The 21,578-nt window shown below is 44.9% G+C and overlaps 1 protein-coding gene across 8 annotated transcripts in view; it reads right to left on the minus strand.

Annotated features, from left to right (window-relative positions):
- The window catches only part of CUX1 (cut like homeobox 1), a 266,339-nt gene that overhangs the window by 17,432 nt on the left and 227,329 nt on the right, over positions 1 to 21,578 (minus strand). For 7 of the 8 annotated variants that reach the window (XM_079955381.1, XM_079955379.1, XM_079955377.1 and 4 more), the window contains 3 exons: positions 20,868 to 21,056; positions 17,697 to 17,961; positions 829 to 16,595 (listed from right to left, as the gene is read on the minus strand). The exons of the other annotated variant lie outside the window; for it this stretch is intronic. In XM_079955381.1, coding sequence (XP_079811507.1) covers positions 15,884 to 16,595; positions 17,697 to 17,961; positions 20,868 to 21,056 — 1,166 coding nt within the window. In that variant the 3' untranslated portion in view covers positions 829 to 15,883. Of the gene's footprint in view, positions 1 to 828; positions 16,596 to 17,696; positions 17,962 to 20,867; positions 21,057 to 21,578 lie in introns of those variants that run through there. 8 annotated transcript variants of the gene reach the window in all.

The following is a 21,578-nucleotide window of genomic DNA, read 5'->3' on the forward strand; positions in this document are numbered from 1 at the left end:
CACACAGCGCTCTTCCACCAAGTTGTAAACATCTCTTCTGTTGAGTGCAAGAGGCTTTCTCCCAGCGGAGGGGCATCTACGGATCCAACCTGCTATCTTTGTGTGTGTGTGCGCGCGCGCACCAGGTAGGGGGAACCTTCCCCCCCCCAGATGCTGCCGAACTACAACTTCTGTCACCCCAGACCACACTTGCTGGTGCTGATGGGAGTTGTTGTTGTTAATAATAATAAAAAATAATGATTCAATTTGTATACCATCCTATACCTGCAGGTCTCAGGCCGGTTACAACACAAAACCACAATATAAAAACACAAAATTCATGATAGAAATGTAAACAACCCAATAACCCCCCCCATACATTTTAAAAGGGCACTTTATGTCAATCAGCCAAACATTTGGTTAAAAAGGACGCTTTCGCCTGGCGCCTAAAGGTGTATAATGAAGGTGCCTTGTGAGCCTCCCTGGGAAGAGCATTCCACAAATGGGGAGCCAGTGCAGAAAAGGCCCTGTTCTCGTGTTGCCACCCTCCATACCTCTGGCGGAGGAGGCACACAAAAGAGCTGTAGTTCTGCAATGCTGGGAGAATCAAGTGTTTCCCCACTTATGGAAAAACACAGATTCCACCCCCCCCCTTTCTATTTAAAAATGAGCAAATGTGAATGATGGATAGATAGATCTTGTGGCGAAAAGGCTGCCGTCTTCTCACAATAAACACACCATCGTCACGTCCAACATATTTAACTCCCAGACGAGCGAAAACGGAACCCCTGTCAAAATGTTTGCTGCTTTTGAGTCCAGTCTGCCTGAAGAAAGACAACCTACACGTCGTTATGTTTGTATAAAAGATATTTACTTCAATTATCACACCTAGGGTGCTAGTGAATTATAATAATACATCATGTGAGTTTCGTACAGTGATATTGCTTCTCCATATCATATAGGGACTGTTGTACAGTGCTGAGAACAGAACATTGTATGGCCGGGCCCAAGACAGGAAGGAAATGCCGCCCCCCCAACGGAGGGAGGCCCCCCCCACTCCGTCACAGCCGGCCATATAAAACTTTTTTTTTCTTTAATAAACTTCTGAACAAGAAATAAAATGTTACAAAAGATGAAATCACAGCAACACAACGTGGGGCTTCTCAAAGCTACTTGTACAAAAAAAAAAGAAGACACTTTTTTTGGTCAATTGGGTCTTTGTGAGGATATTTCATTAAAATCTGTGATTGTGAATATAAGAAATGAGCGTCTAAAAACATCTAAGACTTAGTGCGTTACAGGAAAATAATAATAATAATAATATAATATTTATATATATATATATAAAATACTGCTAAAAATGTCGGACACCACAAGTACACGGGGGTAAAATGGAGCTTATCATCAATTTTTTTTTAAAAAAAGAAAATATTCTCAGGAAAAAAAATACACCTTTTTTTTTGTTTCGAGTTCATTTTGTGCTGTGTTAGTAGTCAGGGCAAGTCCAAAGGTTAGCCCGATAAAATGGCAAGTAGTTATTGCACAAATGCAAAAAAAAACAAAAACAAAAACAAAAAATAAAATCTTCAGAGCGCATGACCCGCTGGGAAGGTCTCCTGTGCAAGTCCCCAGGTTTCAATGGGACGTGCACACAAGCCTCTTGAGGCGGATCGTGGCCTTGACTTAAAATTATATATATATATATGTGAAAAGGGACTTCGGGGAAGCAAACAAACAAACAAAAAATTAGGTTGCCATTTACTTTGGATTTAAAACGTCCAAATTCGCACACATGACATTCTCAGAGTGTTGTCCACAGAGCAGAACACACAGTGCCTTTTGGGCAGGGAGGGGTGGGGTGGGGGGAGAGTGGCAGAAAACGGCTTTCGACATTGGAAATGCATAGACTATTTGGAGAAGAAAGAATAACAATTTAAGGGGGGGGGGGGAAAGAAACACCTTTACCAAAAGCTCATTATTTTAAAAGTAGACCTTCCTTACCCCACCCATCACCAGTCCAAACTAGCGCAAGAAAATAAAAAATAAAAAAGGAAGGGGGAAGTGGTTGGGTTTGGCTGGGGGCACGATCCACCAGGACCTCCTCCTTGCTCTCCAGAAGTTTACCAGACATGTTCCCACACGACTCCTGTTCATTTTGATCCTGTGCAGTTGGCTCATGCCCAAAGACCCTTCAAGGGGGCTGCTTGCTCCCAGAGAGGTGATGCACCAATTTGCTTCGGAGACTGAGGAAGGGCAGGGGTGGCATTCAGGGCTAGTCCTACTCAAAGTAGACCCACTGAAGTGAATGGATGTGAGTAACTATCGTTTGGCAAGCTCAAAGGGTCTACTCGGAACAGGACCTAGTTGAAAACAACCCTGGGGCTTCCTGGAATCACCTCACGGGTTTGCTAAATGAGTGGCAAGCCTTCTTCTGCACAGTAACGGGGCTTTTTAAAAGCAAAAAAGGCAACTTTCCCCCATTCATTTTCTTTGTTTCTGCATAAGCTGCTGCCTCTCGTATTACCTCCTCAAAGAACAGTTGCACGCCATACCACTCAACTGTGTTCATCATTACAAATGGGCAGAGAAAGAAGCCATACCTGTCAACTTTTCCCTTTTCTTGCAAGGAATCCTATTCGGAATAAGGGAATTTCCCTTAAAAAAAGGGAAACGTTGACAGCTATGAAAGAAACCCCCTCAGACCTGGACCAATTAGGCAGGGTGGTGCAACACCACAAAATGTACAATTATTTACTGTCTCCTTGTATTTTGACCACCATCAAGTGAGGGAGGTGGGGGAGTGAGAGAAGAGGAGAGGCAACATTTTGATTTTTGCCTCAGGCTCCAAAACTTATTGGGCCTTTCTGGCCTCTGTGGGTGGGGTCTTCTCATCCCCACTCCCTTACCTGAACAGCCCAGAGAATCAATTTCTAGACAACCCCAAAAGCAGGGTGAGATGCAAGGTTGACAGCTGCATGGCTCATGACATCCTTAACCCTCGCCTAAAAGTTTTCAAATGGAGCACGTGTATAGCCATATTCCACGCCAAGCTGCTTTTTAGTCTACTTCTGGAGAGTTACTATGGCACATGGGGCCTGGTGCAGAGGCAATGGAAGGAGCAGAAGTTTCTTTTAAACCCTCCCCCCTCCAAAAAAACAAAACCACACCCCTAGGGTGAGACGTCACTCACAGCATCACCAAAGTCAACACGCTCCGCGCTGCCAGATGTTAGCATGCGATGGGTATTCTCACATAGCAGAAACAGACCTTGCCATTTTAAATTTGGAAAAGACGCACTCAGGTGAAAGAGGAACCTTGCTGAGGAAAGCAGTCTCTCGGCTGAAAATACATTGCTAGAAATGGCAATGAACTTTGGGAACAGCAAAAAAATGCCTCTTCACGGACCCATTCCACAGACTCAAGGAGGCTCAGAGCACTTTGTGCATTTGCTTCTTTCCTTGCCCTCCCCGCCCAAAGCTGTGTCCTTCTAAACTCTCAAAGCGGAAGATCTTTAAATTAAAAACGATTTTATACACATTTACAAAGTATCCAGAATATACAAAGGAATGATATGAGTCTTGGCTGACCACCTGAGGTGCAAGTCAAACCGCGCAGCCACTCGCTTGGGGCAACGTTGCACGCACGAGTCATGCAACTGGGTACACTTGGGACAGATATGTGAGCATGGCCGTTGCAGTTTTATGCAGGAAGCTCTGGAAAGCACTTTGGGAAATAATCATAATAATAATCTCATTACATGTAGGAAAGGCTCAATGTTTGTGCGAGTTTTCGGGATGAAACAAAAGATATGATATGCTCGTGGTACAGTTGATTAACAGAACCACTTCACGGATAAGTGCTGCTGATGATGACTAAAGAGGCAGAAAAGCAGATGTTTTCTATTTGTTTTTAACAAGTCCCAGTTAAACTGGAATGAACTTATTGTTAAGTCCCTTTTCCCAGGAGACTATGAACGAGATGCTTCAGTGCCTTTAAAGGTTGCATAAAACAGGGCGGGTATCGAAGTGGGTGGGGTGGGATGTTTGAGCCACTAAGTGCCTAGCAGATAACTTGCATGATTGTGTCTATCAGGTAGAATAACAGGATTGCAGAGTTGGAAGGGACCCTGAGGGCCATCTAGTCCAACCCCCTGCAAAGTCGTAACTTTGTCTGTCCTGTCATAGCTGGGCTGTGCAAAAGGGCCACCACAGAAGTACAATTTGGCAGGGGATGTCCGCAACACATGTCTGCTCCCCAAATGGAGGCAGAGTTATGTAAAATTGAAATTTGGTAATTACCACTTCAACAGATTGTAGTTACTGGTCTTCAAATCCATTGATGACCAGCTTGGAGGAGTGTTTTGCAGTCACAAACACAAGAGGACAGATGATTACGACGCTTTACCAAAGGAGAACAAAATTGTGGCATGCAAGCAACCACGTGGCAAACCTTTCCTGTGTATCATTGTGCCAAGGAACGAGGCAAATCTATCCACACCTGTAAATGCCTAATAATAATAATTTAAAAAGTGGAGTGCAAAAATTTTTCCCTTGTTGCTTGGTAGGACAATGTCTTACCAAGTGGTTACATTGCAAACTGTGGGACATAACTAGTGCTGGTGCCTGGCTATTTCGCACTGTAGGCAAGGTTATTTTGTGCCATAGGCAACGTAAACTATTTGCATTGCCCTCCCAAAATTAACTTGCAATTTTCAAAAGCAGGTGTCTTGTAGAAATGACATTCTTGAAAGATTATCAGAAATTTTAAGATATCACATAAACTAATCTGTATAAAACTGTGCTCCTCAAAGGTCAGTACTGTGTCCCTCTGAGTAGTTGGCCTAATGAGAGTACCAGCCTTTTTGTAACCACTTGGTAAACGGTCATATACTCAGTGTTCCTAATATGGTGCCACAATTCCACCTGAAATTTCACCAATTATGGATGCCACAATTCCATCCAAGAGGCCACTGCCAGACACTTCAAAGACAGAGGAGCTCATATTTGCTAACTTAACACATTCCATACAGGTTAGCTCCCTGCAAACAAAGTATTTCTTATTGCACAAAGATTTAATGCATGCTATTAAGTGCTTTAGAAAAATTAGTGCCCCAACAACCCAGATTTCTGCATTTTTCTTAATGGATCCTGAGTAGATAGGTATTCTCTGATATGTGCTGAAATCCAAATCTGTATAATCTAGACTGAGAATGTGTAAGAGTTATGCTTGTTAAATTGTTAAAAACTGGGGGGTGGGATGGGGTAATATAATAAAAAAGGAAAGGAAAGGAAATCCAAATCACTGGTTAATTTCAGATTAGAAGAAGCTCACAAATGCAAGTTTGTGAAAGATGTAAATGACAGCAAAATTTAGGACTTTGGCCAAAGGAAGCAAATTGCAAAGCAAAACACAAATTTTCATCTAAATCTCCTAAATAAAACTCAATATATCTGAGAATTATAAAACAGTGTGTATGAATAACCATTGCCCTTCTCTAGTAAACTTGGTTACTTAAATATAGCAAACAACTTTAAAAATGGGAAATACACAACCCTAATTTATTTTTTGAGGGGGCACGCTCTTATTTTTCTCCATCATAATAGACCACAAAAAGAAATGCATTATGATGATTTGCTTTCTTAAAGCCATGAATTTTAAAGCTTATCTCAGCCCTACTGGAATCAAGGAGACACCTTGAACAGCTTGTTATATGCAGGCTCAGTATTTTGTAAGACCATGCTTGCCTCCACCTTCCAAATCTCTGGAGAGCAGAAACTCACAGGAGATTCCCTCTTTGTTCAGCAAGATGTCCAGCATGGACTCCTCATGTGCACAATTCCAACAGAGGGGCATCCATACACACACACACACATTTTGTGTATGTGAATCTGTCTCCCTCACCGAAGAGACCAGGGGAGCTGGTTCAAGCATGACTTCTGTGTGCGCCCCAGTGCACAATGAATCCCTTGCAGGCATGAGTACTTGGTGTGTGCAACTGTGAGGAATAACTGGATCAGGGCGATGGGGTGTTAAAATGATAGGGGAAAGACTGCTATCCTGCACACAGGTGATGCATGCACAGCTACAAGCAGCATGGTGACATGCTAAGGCAGGGAGGGAAAGGTCAGCTTCAACAACCGAGGCCTTAAAATATGCAACCTTTCCCCCTTTGTGGTTACAAACCCTGCATGGCTGCTGGTTATTGCAGAAGGAATCAGCACCCTAAGCGTTCCAGTGTCCGTTGGTGACATTTTAAAGCTTGGCCTCCTGTCCGTGCTCTGACATTATCCAGTTGGATGCTGCCAATGCCAGAGGTACAGACATCCTACATACATAGTAACTTCTGCAGAATATACTTTGAAAACCAGACCCCATAATGCTTATTCCGCATATGTGGCTACAAAGACAACGGGTAAGCAGGCAAATGCATTTGAATCTTCACTGCATCATTGCTAATGCAGCAAAATTTAACTGCAAGCTTTAACAATTATGTTATTGAACAGTACAATCCTATGCAAGTCTACTCATAAGTAAACCATGCTGACTTCAACAGGGCTTTCTACCAGGTAAATGCAGCTTAAGGCAGATTTCATTGGAAGCAAGGCTCACTAGACATGTTTGGCTGAACAACAGTAGCAACTTTCTGAAGGTAAGAGCTGTTTAATAGTGGAAGACTCCCTCTGAAGGTGTTGGATTCCTTGGAAGTTTTTAAGCAGAGGTTGGGTGGCCACCTGTCATGGATGCTTTAGTTGAGATTCCTGCATACAGGGGGTTGGACAAAATGACCCTCGGGACCCCTTTTAACTCTATGATTCTATGATTTCTGAGTAAGCATGCACAGCACTAAAAGGCTTTTGCTACTGATATTAGTGGCAGCTTTCGTTTAATTGCGTTATCTCCAAAAAGCACCTGTAACATGCAAATTGATGTAACTGATTAAAAAGGCAGGTGGTTAATCTAGCATATGGGTATGGGACCAGTGGCCATGCAGATGTTCTTGGACTCCAACTGATATCCGCCCCAGGTAGCATGGGCAGTGGTGATGGGAGTTGAGAGTCCAGCAATATCTCGCAGGTTCCCCACCTCTGATAGCCCTAGAAATTGCAGAGTGACTGCAAAGGACAAGGTACCTTAAAAGATGGTGGCACAAGTGGCTGGCAGGCTGCAGGCAACTTCACATGCTCATATAAGAAAATGCATGCCACCACGCTGCAAATTAAAGGTGCCCCCAAGCACTTGTGTTTATTTCAGCAGTTTCATAAGAGTGGAAAATGAAGATGGGCAGTCCTGACAGGAAGTGGGCTGGCCGTTATCAAATATATATGCCCTGTTCTTCACAACTATATCCAGATTTTGCTATGCACAGGTTGTGCAAAAGCCTCTCTTGTTTGATAAAAAGCACTGCATGTTTTCAAGCCGTTGAAGATTCTTATTCAGGCTGTGTGCCCAAGAAGTGGAACAGTTTGTGCATTGACCAGGTCTAACTGCTGGCCATTCAAGGCTGTTCAAAGACCTACATTTTGGGCAAGTTGTGTTGATCCCAGCCATGTTCATCTGGAGTTGTTTGAGGAAGTAGGTTGTATAATGAATCTGTTTTTTAAAAGGTAAGTAAATGGATGAACCCTGCAAGAATGACACGAGTTAGGCAACTCATTCTACATGCACTCAGAAATGATCCATGCAACTAAATACATTATGTTTTCACCAGAGTAACAAGGATAACAAACTAATTAATGGGTTTAAGTAAATGAATATTTTTGAATTTAACCAATTAATTTCCAATTAAAACAGGATGTCTTGAGTATTTTGGTAATGACTGTTGACTAAAGAAAGACACGCTATTGCTTCGAAAACTATTTGAAGCGTATGTGCTCCTGCTGCTGGCTTCCATGCATGCTTATCAAGGGCCTTTGTGGAAATCTTAATACATAATACATGCCCTTGAGCATATGGAGCCCTCATGTATGGGACTCCCAATATCCTGTTCCTTGCAGTTGTGAAGACTATGAACTGCATGGTACTCAGAGAGTTTGTAGCAGATCCAGGAGTACAGGTTTCCCTTCAAGGACTAAAAAATTGATATTTTTGTGGGTGGGGTGGGTGGGTGTCTAGTTTTTAAATGAATTAAACTAATTAATTTCTTCCATTATGAAACTTATTACTTCAACAATTTTAGCCCTAGGTGCTAGCCACTTTTAAGTGTGCTTGTGCAATACTTTTCTAAGATGCAAAGGTCCACAATTAATCTTTACAGTGGGCGGCAATGTCACTTGTTGGGCTCACAGAGAGCCTTGGGATTCTTCTTCAGTGGAATGCTAGACTATGCATTCTGATCCCAAGTCACAAAAAGAAGTGACTCATTGGACCAGACTGGAAGCACCCTATGTATTTCTGCTCAGAAGCCAGCACTCCTGGGTCCAGTGGGACTCACTCCCAGCCTCTGGGCATATAGGATTATATAGACCTGGGAGTGGAGTTTACTTAACTGGCAGCCTCCATTAGAGAAAGGACAAGAAAGGAAAGCAAACATGCAACGATGAGCATGTCACCCCTTCCGAGGCTGACATTTGCGCAGAGGGATTGCTTAACGTGCCATGGAAAGCAATAACACCTCAGAAAACGGAAGCAAACATGTAAGGTGGCAACTAAAATATTTAGCATTCTGCGTAGGATGGGAGGAATTTTGGTTTCACTACAAATGGTGGCAAAACGCTACTAGATCAATGCACCAGCAAGTTAATTGCATTAAAAAGTCCCAGCAATGTACAACTGAGTTATAAAGAACCTAATTTCTTTAAAAGTCCCAACAACTGGGTGTGGGGCTTAAAAACATCACCCCACTACTTTATTTCAACAGATTGTTTCCACGCGATAGAATTAAGTGCTTACTGGTGCCTGAAACATAAGGCACCAGCAATCTGCTAGTCCTGTGGAGGGAATAGAGGTAGCTTTGTCCATTGGTGTTAGGCTGCTCCTCCTCCTCTCATAACTAACCTTGGAGATAGAAGACCCCCTGGATGTACCCCATAGGAAGTTCTAGTCCACAGGAGACCGACTAGGAGAGCTGTTCTCCTGGTACAGGCCTGGCCAGTGTTCACAATGCAGCTGGCCTGGGGCACATTTAGCACTATCCAGAATACAAGGGGTTGGATGCATAGAACTGTGAGCAGGAGGAGGGAGAGTAGCTAGCGCTGGTCCACAAACCTGTTCTGACTGTTTAAGCAAGTGCTGTGATAGTGTCCACAGCGGTTCCTGGGTCCCTTGCATGTGTGCAAAGCTGGTTCTGCACTGCTTTGCCTTTCTTGCTCCAGGAATCATTCTCTGAGCTAGGGGCACCTACAGGGCATGACACCCATCAGATTCAACCCAGTATGGTTGGCAGTGGCACCTAGCACCCTCCCACCCTAAGGAGCCTCCCTCACTGTCTTCAAGGTTATATAACCATGAATAGGATGAGGAGGCCAAATGATAGGTCCTAATAATAAGAATAAAAGCATGCATTGCTGATGTTGACAATTTCTTGCATTTGCTCAGTCAGAAAGTATCTGAATTCGAGGTGATTCTGCTCCAGGCAGAGCCTCGCACAATCCAATACATTTCTTGGAAAGCAAGGGAGTAGAGTACAGAAATATTTTAGTTCTCAGCAGCAGTGTGGCACCAGCTAACTGGCTTCAACAAGTTTCCAAGGGCATCTAAGTGGTCATGGAGGTGTCTTAAGGGATATCATCAAGGAGGTGTGAACACCATTCCACCAGCCATCACTCCCTAGTGCTCAGAAAGGTTCTCAACTGCAGCCTAAGACTCTGAAACAAAACAACTTCCATGGGTCCTTTCTAAGGAGTTCCCCAACTCTGAACTGCCAAAATCTGACAGTACTGGGGGCTTTTGAAATGGAGCATGAGAGACAGAACTGCTGAGCGTCCTCTGACTGCTGCAATGCTAGTAGAGAATACATTTAAAAAAGAAGCAGCTAAGTATTGTGCTAATAATTTTTTCTTTTTCTTTATCTGATTTGATTAACACTGAAGCTAAGAGTGAGATTTCTTTGCTGTTAGAAAGGAGCAGGGGAATCCTTTTAAATCACAAGGGCATCTATTGCATATTTTTTGAAGCATATTATTCTCTCAACAGCCACACACACAAAAGATAGGAGTGCAACTCTAAGGACCACCTTTCTTATGTTGGAGCTCCTTCGATCTAAAGGTAGGGAGTGGCTTTTAACGAAAATGTATAGTCCTCTGGGAGGTTTACTCACTTCTTTTATAGAGACTGATTCTCTATGAAATTGAATATCAATATACGTATCAAGACTTTGAGATTAGACCACTGAAGAAGCCCGGAAAACTACCTTGGGAGTGTGCTACCTGCCTACTTGCAAGTTAGCTTGATCTTTCAGGTCTGCAGGTTAGTGGTCCTCCTCTGAGATAAATTTACTTGCAAGTCAGTGCCAGCATGCTTTGGAAACGTGGGTCAATACGACAGTTGACAAATAGTGTGAAGGGCTCTGGGTGCGGAATCCGTCCCCCTTTGGTGCTGTGATTAAAGCTACAGTCCAATGCACACTTCCTTGGGAGCAAGTCCAGGCCCGGCTCAATACATTGAGTGGTGTGGGAAGGACAAGGTCGTGCACCTCCCAACCTTTCCAAGCACAGAAGTTTTGCCCAGTCAGCTGCATCTTTCTTCAACACTGGCAATGGGGCGGCACCCTCTCATAGAATCATAGAGTTGGAAGGAGGCAGCTTTGGAGACACAGGTCAGGTTGCATGGTAGACAAAACTTGCTGCTGCTGCTCTCCATCTCCCAGCTTCCGCTGCCCAAGGTAGTTGCCACACTCTGTCTAATGGTAGGGCCGGCTCTGGGCCAAGTCATACTGATGTCAGCGGCACTTACTTTTGATAAAGCATTCATAGGATCAGCTCATTTCCACAAACTCAGAACCTAAAGCTGCTCTGCCCTCTCTCACCGGGACTGCTAAGTGCTCCACCACATGCATGTTATTAAAAGTTGTCTAGGCACACAGGGGAGTCGCTTGTGGGAATGAACAGAGAATTTGGAAGCCAATGCTTTTTGCAGAAGTAGAGCTGTGAAGAATTTCATGAGGCCAGTTATAGACAGCTCTATTTCTCCAAAAAGCATTTGTAAAGAGGGCTTCATTTGGCCTTTCCCCCCCTACAGGGGTGAGAAAAAAATACCTTTTTTCCAGAAAAACAGCACCTGAAAAAGCCTCCCTTTTAGGTGAATTTCACCCACTTGGAAAGAAAGGGCCATGAAGGCAGTGGTGGGTGTTCATTCTCCCTGCTGGATGCCTTCTAGGACTGTAGAATGCCTTGTTGGCAAACTGGAATTATTCTCAGTAGTGCGAGTGTGGCTTACTAAGTAGCGTGAGCTGCTGTCTTCACCTTTGGGGCATTGCACAATAATCCATGCAATGCCAGATGAATCGTGTCAACGATTCTGGATGGGCTCTGGGCATGGCCTTAGTTCATGTGGGACATTAGCCAAGGCTGCAGACTTGCATGAATAGTGCTGCCTTTTCAAGGAAACTTGCCTGCTATAACTGGTATTCTCAACGTAGATTCCCCCAGGGGCAGGGTTTTCTGTAGCACAGGGTGGAAATGTGCTTCCTCACTGAGCTATGGCCCTTCTGTTAAAATTCTCTAGAATATTTTCCCATGGTTTTTTTTTTTGGGGGGGGGGGCTGGCAGGGAACTACTGCATGGCAGTAGGCTTCAGCCATAAAAAAACATTGCCAGGAGTTTGCTGTAAAAGAAAGTATTGGGGAAAGCGCCTATGCATGAGGTGCTGTACAATACAGAACTACACTTGCTGAAATGTGACCTCTTAATGTGGTTTTTCACCACCGTGACTAACAACTACTGGTTTGTAATCCTTTGCGTTGCAATGAACTTGCCAGCCAGGAGCGGGGCCGTTATGCTAGATTTCCCAAGACTGAAAACCGGATTGCAAATGGCACACCTCGCCAGGACCAAATTCAACCAAACCTAGTTGAGAACTAATTGGAAAAGCCAGCCAAAACCTTCTTGCCAATGACACAAGAATCAGATTTTGGATGGAGAAGGCCTTGCACAGATGATTCTGTGAGTCCATGCCAGCCTTTCCCTTCAAAGCCAAAACAGAAATGATGGAAGGAACCAAAATGACAATACAGTGCCAAATATATACTGAAATCTCAAGCGCTTTCCTGCTTCAAATTTGCAGCTGCTGGCAGAGCGGCAACATCTTCTTTGATTTGGCCTAAGAGTGCTTCAGTTCTGTGAATAAGGGTCCCTGCAATGAACCACCTGCCCTAAAGCAAGCTATGCTTCTAGATTTTACACGAGACAGATCTGCTTGGGCCTAGGGAGGAAAAAAGGAAAGAGAAGGTTACACAATATTTACGATATGCTCCACAGGCACCAGGGTGGGGAGGGGAGGAGAAGCACAGCACATGAAAGACAACCAGAATTCTGTTATTTCAAGGCACTTCAATATTGCTTATCAGGATGGGTGGCAGAACTCTGACTGCTCGGCTAGGGCATGCTCTAAACCACACAAGTAACAACGTTATGGGATGCAGGTTTCCATGGGGAGACATCAAATCATGGGGCCCTGACGGCGGCAAGCATCCTCATATCTATCTGGGAGGGGAGGAAACATCAGAACGGGAGATCTATTGCTGTAAGAAAAGATACAAACATCTGAAGGCAAGAACTGATTCCTTCATCGACTCAGACGCTTGGCCCTGATAAAAGTGAAGATGGGTAAGCTGACAGGAAGATTTGAAAAAGAGAGGCAGATCCTGTTTGGAGAAGCAAGTGGAGAATTCTCACGGGAGATACTGAGCAACCCCTTAGTCACGAGTCCCACTCTGATATGCTCACGCAAAATTCCATGCATATGTTAAGAGCCGCTGTACCACGGCCTTCATGTATGTGCCAAGAGCAGAAGGTTTATCTGCTAGGAAAGGGTGATTATGCCTACGTCAAGAATCACCAGCGCTTATTTACTTCTCCAGATTTTCTTCTGGAACAGCTGGGCTTTCTCTGCTGCCCAGATTCTCGTATCAGCCACAATTTTTGCAAATACGTCTCCTCAGATCATCATGGAACAAACCAAGAGCTGTCGGTGGACCTTAAGCTCCAACATTCGGACCCTCAAAACAGTTATGAAATTATAAAATTAACAGCAAGAAGTTGTCAAAGCAAGCCTGCCTTGCAGCCTCCTAGAGCCTTCGTCCTGGGCCATGAAAAGGCATTTTTTTCTTTTAAAGCTACCAAACATTTAAATTTGTGAAGATCTGAACTAAGTGCTGCTGTCAATCCTTGTAAAGAGACTGCAAAATACACAATTGCCTTTAAAAAAAACCAACACATGCAAGGAAGGTGGTTTCACATCTTGTAGCCCCTCCCCCCATATCAATTACTAATGAACTTCAAGCATGTTGAGGTGTAATGTTGGGAACACATTTTTAAAACTCAGAATACCTTTCCCCCTGCCCCCCTCCCCATATCACAAAGAAAAAATATCAATTAGAACTTAAGAAGCAATGAATGCACCATTAAAGTGTCATCAAAAGATGTTGACCTAAGACAAAGTTTTCCATGATACACAATACGGACCCCAAAAAATGAAAGAAAAGAAAAGAAAAAGTCTGTCAATAATATACAGTATGACAACTACATCTTGTAAATTATACCCAATACTGCCGGCAGTCTATCCCTCTAAAGAATATTTGCCCCCTTTCATCCCTAACAATCAGATAATAAAATACAGCACCTATAAATAAGCAAAAATAATATATATATACCGAAATCGTTCTATCGTTAGTTTTAAAGATATGGCAATAAAGGAGTCTAAATCAGCAAACTTGTAGAAGCCGTAACTGATAAAACAGCTTATTGAAAAAAGGTGGCAGTAATGCACTCTATGCGTGCAAGAAGTACGTAAGAAAATACAGACGTATAAAATTGCACACACACTCACGCACACACTCGGCTTTCCACACGGCTCTATGCTCACGCATATACACATAGACAACAGGAGGCGTCAGAGACAATTTGGAAATTTGATTTTGTACTTTGATCAGCCTTGCAGCTTTTGCAAAACAAAGTGGAAGAGCTGACAATTGCGATGGGCGCCATGCTTCTGCGCATGTTTTGGTTAGGTGTTCCGTGGTTTACGTTGCGATTACCGAATGCCACGGGCTCCTCCTGCAAGCCTTTCCCCTTTTTGTTAATGAGGACACCCCCCGCCATAAAGGATGGTGATAATAATAATAATGATAATCCCACAACTGAAACTTAAGAGAGAAATCAGTGCTTGCTGTGGGACCACAGCCAGTGATTAACCAATTAGTTAAGGGTGCTGAAAGGTCCTTTTCTATCTTAGTGGGATGTGAGAACAAGAAAGTGCCCAGTGACTGATCTCACTGCCTGCCATCAAGACAGCTCATTGTCAGTCAGGAGTGGGGAACCCATCGCCCTTCAGATGTTGCTGGACTCCGACTCCCATCAGCCCCAGCTGGCATGGTCAATGGACAAGGTTGGTGGGAGTTGTAGTCAAACATCAACTCAGGGGCCACAGGCTCCCCACTCATGTTCTAAGTGCTTCTCACTGCAAGATGCACCTCCACTCTTCCCAAAGTGGTATCAGCCAAACGCTTCCATCCTTCTAGTCAACACCACCACCCTGCCATGCCCTACGTATAACGTAGGCTCATTATGACACCCACCTGTCTGCAACCAAGTGAGCTAATTTCTTTCAAAAGCTGGTGGTTCTTTTCCCATAGGGCACAAATGACTAATGTAGGCATGTGTGACTAGGCAGGCTGAAGACTTGTAACTGATTTGCAAGGCTGGCATGATGCAATTCAAACTGATCCGATCAAGTACCCATTCCAAGCTGTCTCCCACACCTCCTAGAAATGAGGTCTGATCTGCGTGCTCTGTGGTTAGAGGTTAAAAAGCAGATTATAAAATACCTAGATTTCAGATTTTTTTTTCCAGATTTCTTCCTTTTTCTGTCCTGATTTGGCCTAAAATGGAGTGTATTAAACAAATCCCAGCCCATAAAGAGACCAGAATTGGTTAAAGCTATGAAACGATGTGCACTACAAGTCAATTTTCTATTCCACTTTACAAGAAAAACACTGAAGTCAGCTACCACAAATTAAGATATTTTCCTGATGTGACTTTTCTCTTTTGTTTAAAAAATACGAGGAGTAAATGTGTATTTTTTTTTTAAATCCCAAGTTTTAAACAATATTCTTTTCTTGAAAATATTTAGGAATTCAAACTAGTGTGTTTAGAGTCGGGTTGACTGTGCAATCTCTTAGTGGCAACTGAACAGCTACAAAAAACCTTTTTTTTCTTTTTCTCAAAAAATCTCCCCTTCCATCTTTTTTCGGTTTTCCTGCTTAAAGAAGATAATAGTGTATTATTATCGCTCTGTTTAGCCATTAGATGGCGGATAAAAAGCCCCCCTTTTAAATATGTGGGTTTAATTTTTCTTCTTCTTCTTGTTTGTATATAATTTTTTTTTTTTTAGTTTTAAAGCCCACACCAAAGAGGAGGGCAGAAGGCAAAAGCTGTATGAGTTTTTTTTTCTTCCCCAGAAACTGTGGAAAATCACTTTAGGGCAATTAATAGAAACACTTCGGGGTACAAAAAGCTCGACTACACATTTTCAGTTTTCGTCCTTGAAAACACAAACATAAAACTGGGCTGAAACGCTCCTTTCGTTCTCTATATGCACCTTGGCCTATGGCATTTTTGCCCCGTGGCCTGCAGGGCTGTAAGTGCGGGACACAATTAAAACCAGAAGAGGTCCAAGTGTTTTTTTGTGTGTGTGTTTTTGTTTTTTGTGTTTTACTTCCCCAGCTCCTCAGAGTTGGGTGAGCTTAATCTCAAAACTCCCACTCCACGGGCTCCTCTCGACTTGCGGCCTTCTCTAGGCGGTGGATTATGCTGTTCAAATTCGCTGCCTTCTTTTTCCTCAAGGTGTTGTCCCGCGTGTTCTTCGAGCAAACCGCCTCGGAGAAGCCGAACAGGGTCTGGAGGGAGTTGGTGGCTGGTGTGGAGCTGGTACTTGGCACAATGGGAATTTTCTCCACACGTTCCCCTGCGGCCTTGCAGGAGCTCTCCCCTGTAAGGAGCGAGGTGGAGGCAGCTGAGGTAGAGGCATCCTCTTCTGGAGCAGAGTTTGGTGTCGTCTCCAGAGTTTCTCCTGAATGTAGGGAGCCCGGCGGAGAACTCGGACGCGGCGCTCGGAGCCTCCCCTCGTCGTCAGTGTCGTCCAGGCTCTCCGCCCCCAAGCGGAATGTCTCCGTTTTCTCCGAAGATCCGGCGTCTCGCAGTGCCTCTTCCCCTGCATCGAAAGCTGACGCTGCTCGCCCTCCCTGAGACTTTGTGGTTGTGTTACTGCTGTACTCGTCGGCTTCCAGGCGGCTTCCCGGCTTCCCGTCGGGCGGGCCCTCCGCGTCCACCCCATCACAACTGTCTCCTTCGGAACTGTGAACTGCCCGGCTGCTTCTGGCCGAAGGAGAGTCGCTGGACCCAGCCTGGCTCTGGCCTCCCGCTTGGATCTCTTCGATAAAGAGCTCTCGGCGAATGCGAGACCTGGGCGGGGGGAGAGAAAGTGTAGGCGAGAGGGGAAGACGGTGTAAGACAGTCACTGATATGTCAGTCATGTAAGTTCAGGTGATAATAATAATAATAATAATAATAATAATAATAATAATAATAATAATACAGTGGTACCTCGGGTTAAGAACTTAATTCGTTCTGGAGATCTGTTCTTAACCTGAAACTGTTCTTAACCTGAAGCACCACTTTAACTAATGGGGCCACCCGCTGCCGCTGCACGATTTCTGTTCTCATCCTGAAGCAAAGTTCTTAACCTGAGGTACTATTTCTGGTCCGTAACCTGAAGCGTCTGTAACCTGAGGTACCACTGTAATAATAATTTATTATTCATATCCCGCCCATCTGACTGGGCTTCCTCCGCCACTCTGGGCAGCTCCCAACAGAATATTAAAAACATAACAAAAGATCAAATATTAAAAACTTCCCTAAACAGGGCTGCCTTCAGATGCCTTCTAAAAGTCAGGTAGTGGTTTATTTCCTTGACATCTGATGGGAGCCACTACTGAGAAGGCCCTCTGCGTGGTTCACTGTAACCTCACTTCTCGCAGGGAGGGAACCACCAGAAGGGCCTCGGAGCTGAACCTCAGTGTCTGGGCCAAACGATGGGGTTGGAGACGCTCCTTCATGAATACAGGGCTGAGACCACTTAGGGCTTTAAAAGGTCAGCACCAACACTTTGAATTGTGCTCAGAAATGTACTGGGAGCCAATGTAGGTCTTGATACAACACTAATTATCTTTATAACATTTCCCACTCCTCAAGCAACTAAGAATTCAAGAAGAGCCTGGTGGATCAGGCCAATGGCCCATCTAGTCCAGCATCCTGTTCTCACAGTGGCCAACCCGATGCCCCCAAGGGAACCCCCCCAAGCAGAAGCCAAGCACAAGTCCTCTTGCAAACAGGAGGACGTGCGCCACACCCCCACCTGCTCTCCGCCCTCTGGTGCCGGAGCATGAAGCTCTGCCACTGTGGGGCGCATTTCATAATTGGGATGCCATTTCTGAGAAGACCCTCTGGTGCAGTCACAGACCCCCAAGCTTCACTCAGTGACAGAACAATCAACTATCACTTTACCTGTAATTGTGGAACCAATTAATGACGGTGCTGGTCTTCAAGTTGAGCTGTGTGGCAAGCTCCTCAATGGTTTTTGGTGATGGGTATGGCTTTTGCTGATAGGCTCGCTTCAGAGCTTCTTTCTCTTCTGGGGCCAACACGACTCGCGGCTTCTTTAGCTGATGCTGCGGCTGTGGACTGGCTCCCTGGCTGTAATCGATGCCCGCCGAAGAAGACTCTGAAGGCTGGCTGTCGCTGACCGAGCTGTGCCTTCGCTTCATGTACGCTGAAAGAGAAAAAGGAAACCACAGGGATCATTTCAGGCACAAAGCCATGGAACTGGGAGAGCTGGCATGTATGAAGGGACGGACTGGTAAGCATATGGCAGTGTGGGTGCAGTGGTTAGAGTGCTAGGCTACGACCTGGGGAGCCAGGGTTCAAATCTCCACTCAGCCATGGCGCACACTGGGCGACCTCGGGCCAGCCACCGTCTTTCAGCCTAACATACTTCACTGGGTTGAAATGGACTGAAACTGGAGTGGGGTTGGGGCAGAGAACCATGTATGACACTTTGAGCTCCTTGGAGGAAAAGTGGGATATAAATGTATTATTAACCATCATAAACCAAAGCCAGGATCAGATTGGCAGAGCTCATGGCCACTCTTGCCCTGGCTCTACCCATTTTTGAGATTAAAATGGTGGGCACTTGGGGCCTCTGGGGAGCTGGGTGGCACTGCCCTTTGCTTTGTAGCATGTGCCAATTGGCAACATTGCCCTCGATTGCCTGTCTGCCAGCCAGGGAATGAAGAGAGAAAGGGAGGAGGCAACAGAAATCACAGCTATATTTATTAAATTACTAAGTAACAACAGTGGGACGTGGGTGGCGCTGTGGGTTAAACCACAGAGCCTAGGACTTGCCGATCAGAAGGTCGGTGGTTTGAATCCCCGCGACGGGCTGAGCTCCCGTTGCTCGGTCCCTGCTGCTGCCAACCTAGCAGTTCAAAGCACGTCAAAGTGCAAGTAGATAAATAGGTACCGCTCTGGTGGGAAGGTAAACAGCGTTTCCGTGCGCTGCTTTGGTTCGTCAGAAGCGGCTTAGTCATGCTGGTCACATGACCCAGAAGCTGTACGCCGGCTCCCTCGGCCAATAAAGCGAGATGAGCGCCGTAACCCCAGAGTCGGCCATGACTGGACCTAATGGTCAGGGGGCCCTTTACCTTTAAGTAACAACAACATGTGCAGTGCTTCACGTATATTTTCTCATAATCTTTACAGAAATGCAGCAAGTATTGATATCTCTACTTTGGAGGTAGGTGTGTTGAGGTTTTGCCCCCAGGTCACCTGGTGAGTTCTTGGCAGAGGTACAATTTTGCACCTTATACCTCGGGATTCATAGATCCTTTGCTACACCAGTTTTCAATTTATGTTTAAGGGATGTCAGGTTGCAGACTTGCCCCAGAGCTCCGTAGATCTGGTGTCAGTAAGGGTTGACAGCTAGATGGACCAATGGTCCTAACGTGGTGTAAGGTAACTCATTATAGCCATTTTACAGATGGGTACAGTTGGCAATGCAGCCTGTCCGTGTTGAGTCTCCCACCTGCTCAATAACCTGTACTGTAGGTTATTCCAAGGGTAGCTAATGCGGTACCCTTCAGATGCTGTGGACCACACTGTCTACCCCAGGCTTATTTTCAAGTCCCTGTGTTTACGGCAAAGGTAAGACATGAACCAGGGGCTTTGTGTCCAATCTCTAAGCCAGTGGGGTAAATAAATTGTATGCTAATCTTTTGGTAAGTCAGGATAAGCATTCCCAACTAATGATTTTTTTGCGGGGGGGGAGCAGACAGGAGCTGAGGAGGGCCTGGTTCAGAATGAATCTCCCCCCTGAATGAATAAGATTAAACTGATTAAAATTTAAATAGGGGTGGCGGGGAATTAGGTACAGTGGTGCCTCGCAAGACGAAAAGAATCCGTTCTGCGAGTCTCTTCGTCTTGCGGTTTTTTCGTCTTGTGAAGCAAGCCCATTAGTGGCTTAGCGGATTAGCGCTATTAGCAGCTTAGGGGCTTAGTGGATCAGCTGATAAGCGGCTTAGTGGATCAGCTGATAAGCGGCTTAGCGGATCAGCTGTTAAGCGGCTTAGTGGATCAGCTGATAAGCGGCTTAGCGGATCAGCTGATAAGCGGCTTAGTGGCTTAGAAAAGGGGGGGGGAGGGAAAAAAACCCGCAGGAACTCGCAAGACATTTTCGTCTTGCGAAGCAAGCCCATAGGAAATTCGTTTTGCGAAGCACCTCCAAAACGGAAAACCCTTTCGTCTAGCGGGTTTTCCGTCTTGCGAGGCATTCGTCTTGCGGAGCACCACTGTACTGTGAGTGTGCCTGGGCACAGAATAGCAGAGAGGCCAAAGCACTGCAGGTCGAAACAGAAGTGCCAAAGACACTTGAAAAGCTTTTGACAATGTGCCTCACCAAAGACTCCTAAGGAAGCTTAGAAGTTAAGGACTAAGAAGAGAGGTTCTTTTGTGGATCAGGGGCTCATTTAAGTTGCAGGAAGCAAAAAGTAGGAATAAATGGACAGTTCTCTTGAATACAGTGGTACCTCGGGTTACATATGCTTCAGGTTACAGACTCCGCTAACCCAGAAATAGTACCTCGGGTTAAGAACTTTGCTTCAGGATGAGAACAGAAATCGCATGGTGGTGGCGCGGCAGCAGGAGGCCCCATTAGCTAAAGTGGTGCTTCAGGTTAAGAACAGTTTCAGGTTAAGAACGGACCTCCGGAATGAATTAAGTACTTAACCCGAGGTACCACTGTATTATGTAGAAGCAGACCCCGCCCCCCAGGATTGGTATTTTAACTTGTTCATAAACGATCTAGAGTTAGGATTTAAGTGTTCAGGTGGCCAAGTCTGCTGATGATACTATATTGTTCAGGGTCATTTAAAAAAATAGATTTTGTAAGAGTTCCAAAAGGACCTCTCCAAACTTTGTGAATGGATGGTAAAATGGAAAGTGCAATTCAATGTAAACAAGTATTAAAATAATTGATGCATGTCAGGGCAATAATTTCAAAAATATAGTCATGGAGTCTGTACTGGTGGTGATAATTGTGCCTCATCTGTCATTGCAAGTTCAGACCCCAAGAGCATGTAAGGTAAGAAAGATGGGCATAGCTGCAGGCGTGATGGAAATTACCTTTCTTTTCCATGCGTTTCATGTCCATCAACTTCTCCACGTTGTTGGGGTCGTTGAGCCATAGCTGCATGCGAACAAATGGCTCCCGGCCCTTCAAGCTCAGCTTGTGCCAGGGCTTGGGACGTGCCAGCAGATCTGAGACTGAACCTTGTGTTAGCCCCAGGATTGTCTCCCCAAACAGACGCTGACCTGCAAAGAAGCCAAACATCAAGTTGTATTTGTGCCATGGAGAGAGAAGACAATGCGATAGGAGAAGGCAACACAGACACACACATACATGAAAGCAAAAGGGGCCCAATGTCATTAAGGAACAGAACACCATGCCAGTTAAGCCGTTTGGGCTTCTCCTAAAAAGAGAAGTGGCACAGGACCACCTTTAGGGAGGTGCAGGCAGTTTGTAGGGGGAATCCGCAACTCCTTCAACCCACCGAAAGCTGTTCTACCATTTAAAAAAATCCCAACTGAACCATGTCACATTGAAGGTGGGAGCTGGCCACATTTTATATTCCACGTAGAATTCCTGGAATTTATTGAGCCAGCACATCAGGGTGTAGCCTGCAATAAATGTCTTGCCCTGGTGTGCTTGTTTTCTACATTAAGGGAGTGTTCTTTCTGACTCCCATGTCATGATACAGAAAGAATAATTTGTTTTTGTCAAAGCCTCTGCTTTTGACTCATTTCAGATTGATTCGGTTCTTGAACACATAAAAT

The sequence above is a fragment of the Podarcis cretensis genome (genome assembly GCF_951804945.1).
Source record: "Podarcis cretensis genome assembly, chromosome: 15".
In the NCBI taxonomy this organism is placed as follows: Eukaryota; Metazoa; Chordata; class Lepidosauria; order Squamata; family Lacertidae; genus Podarcis; species Podarcis cretensis.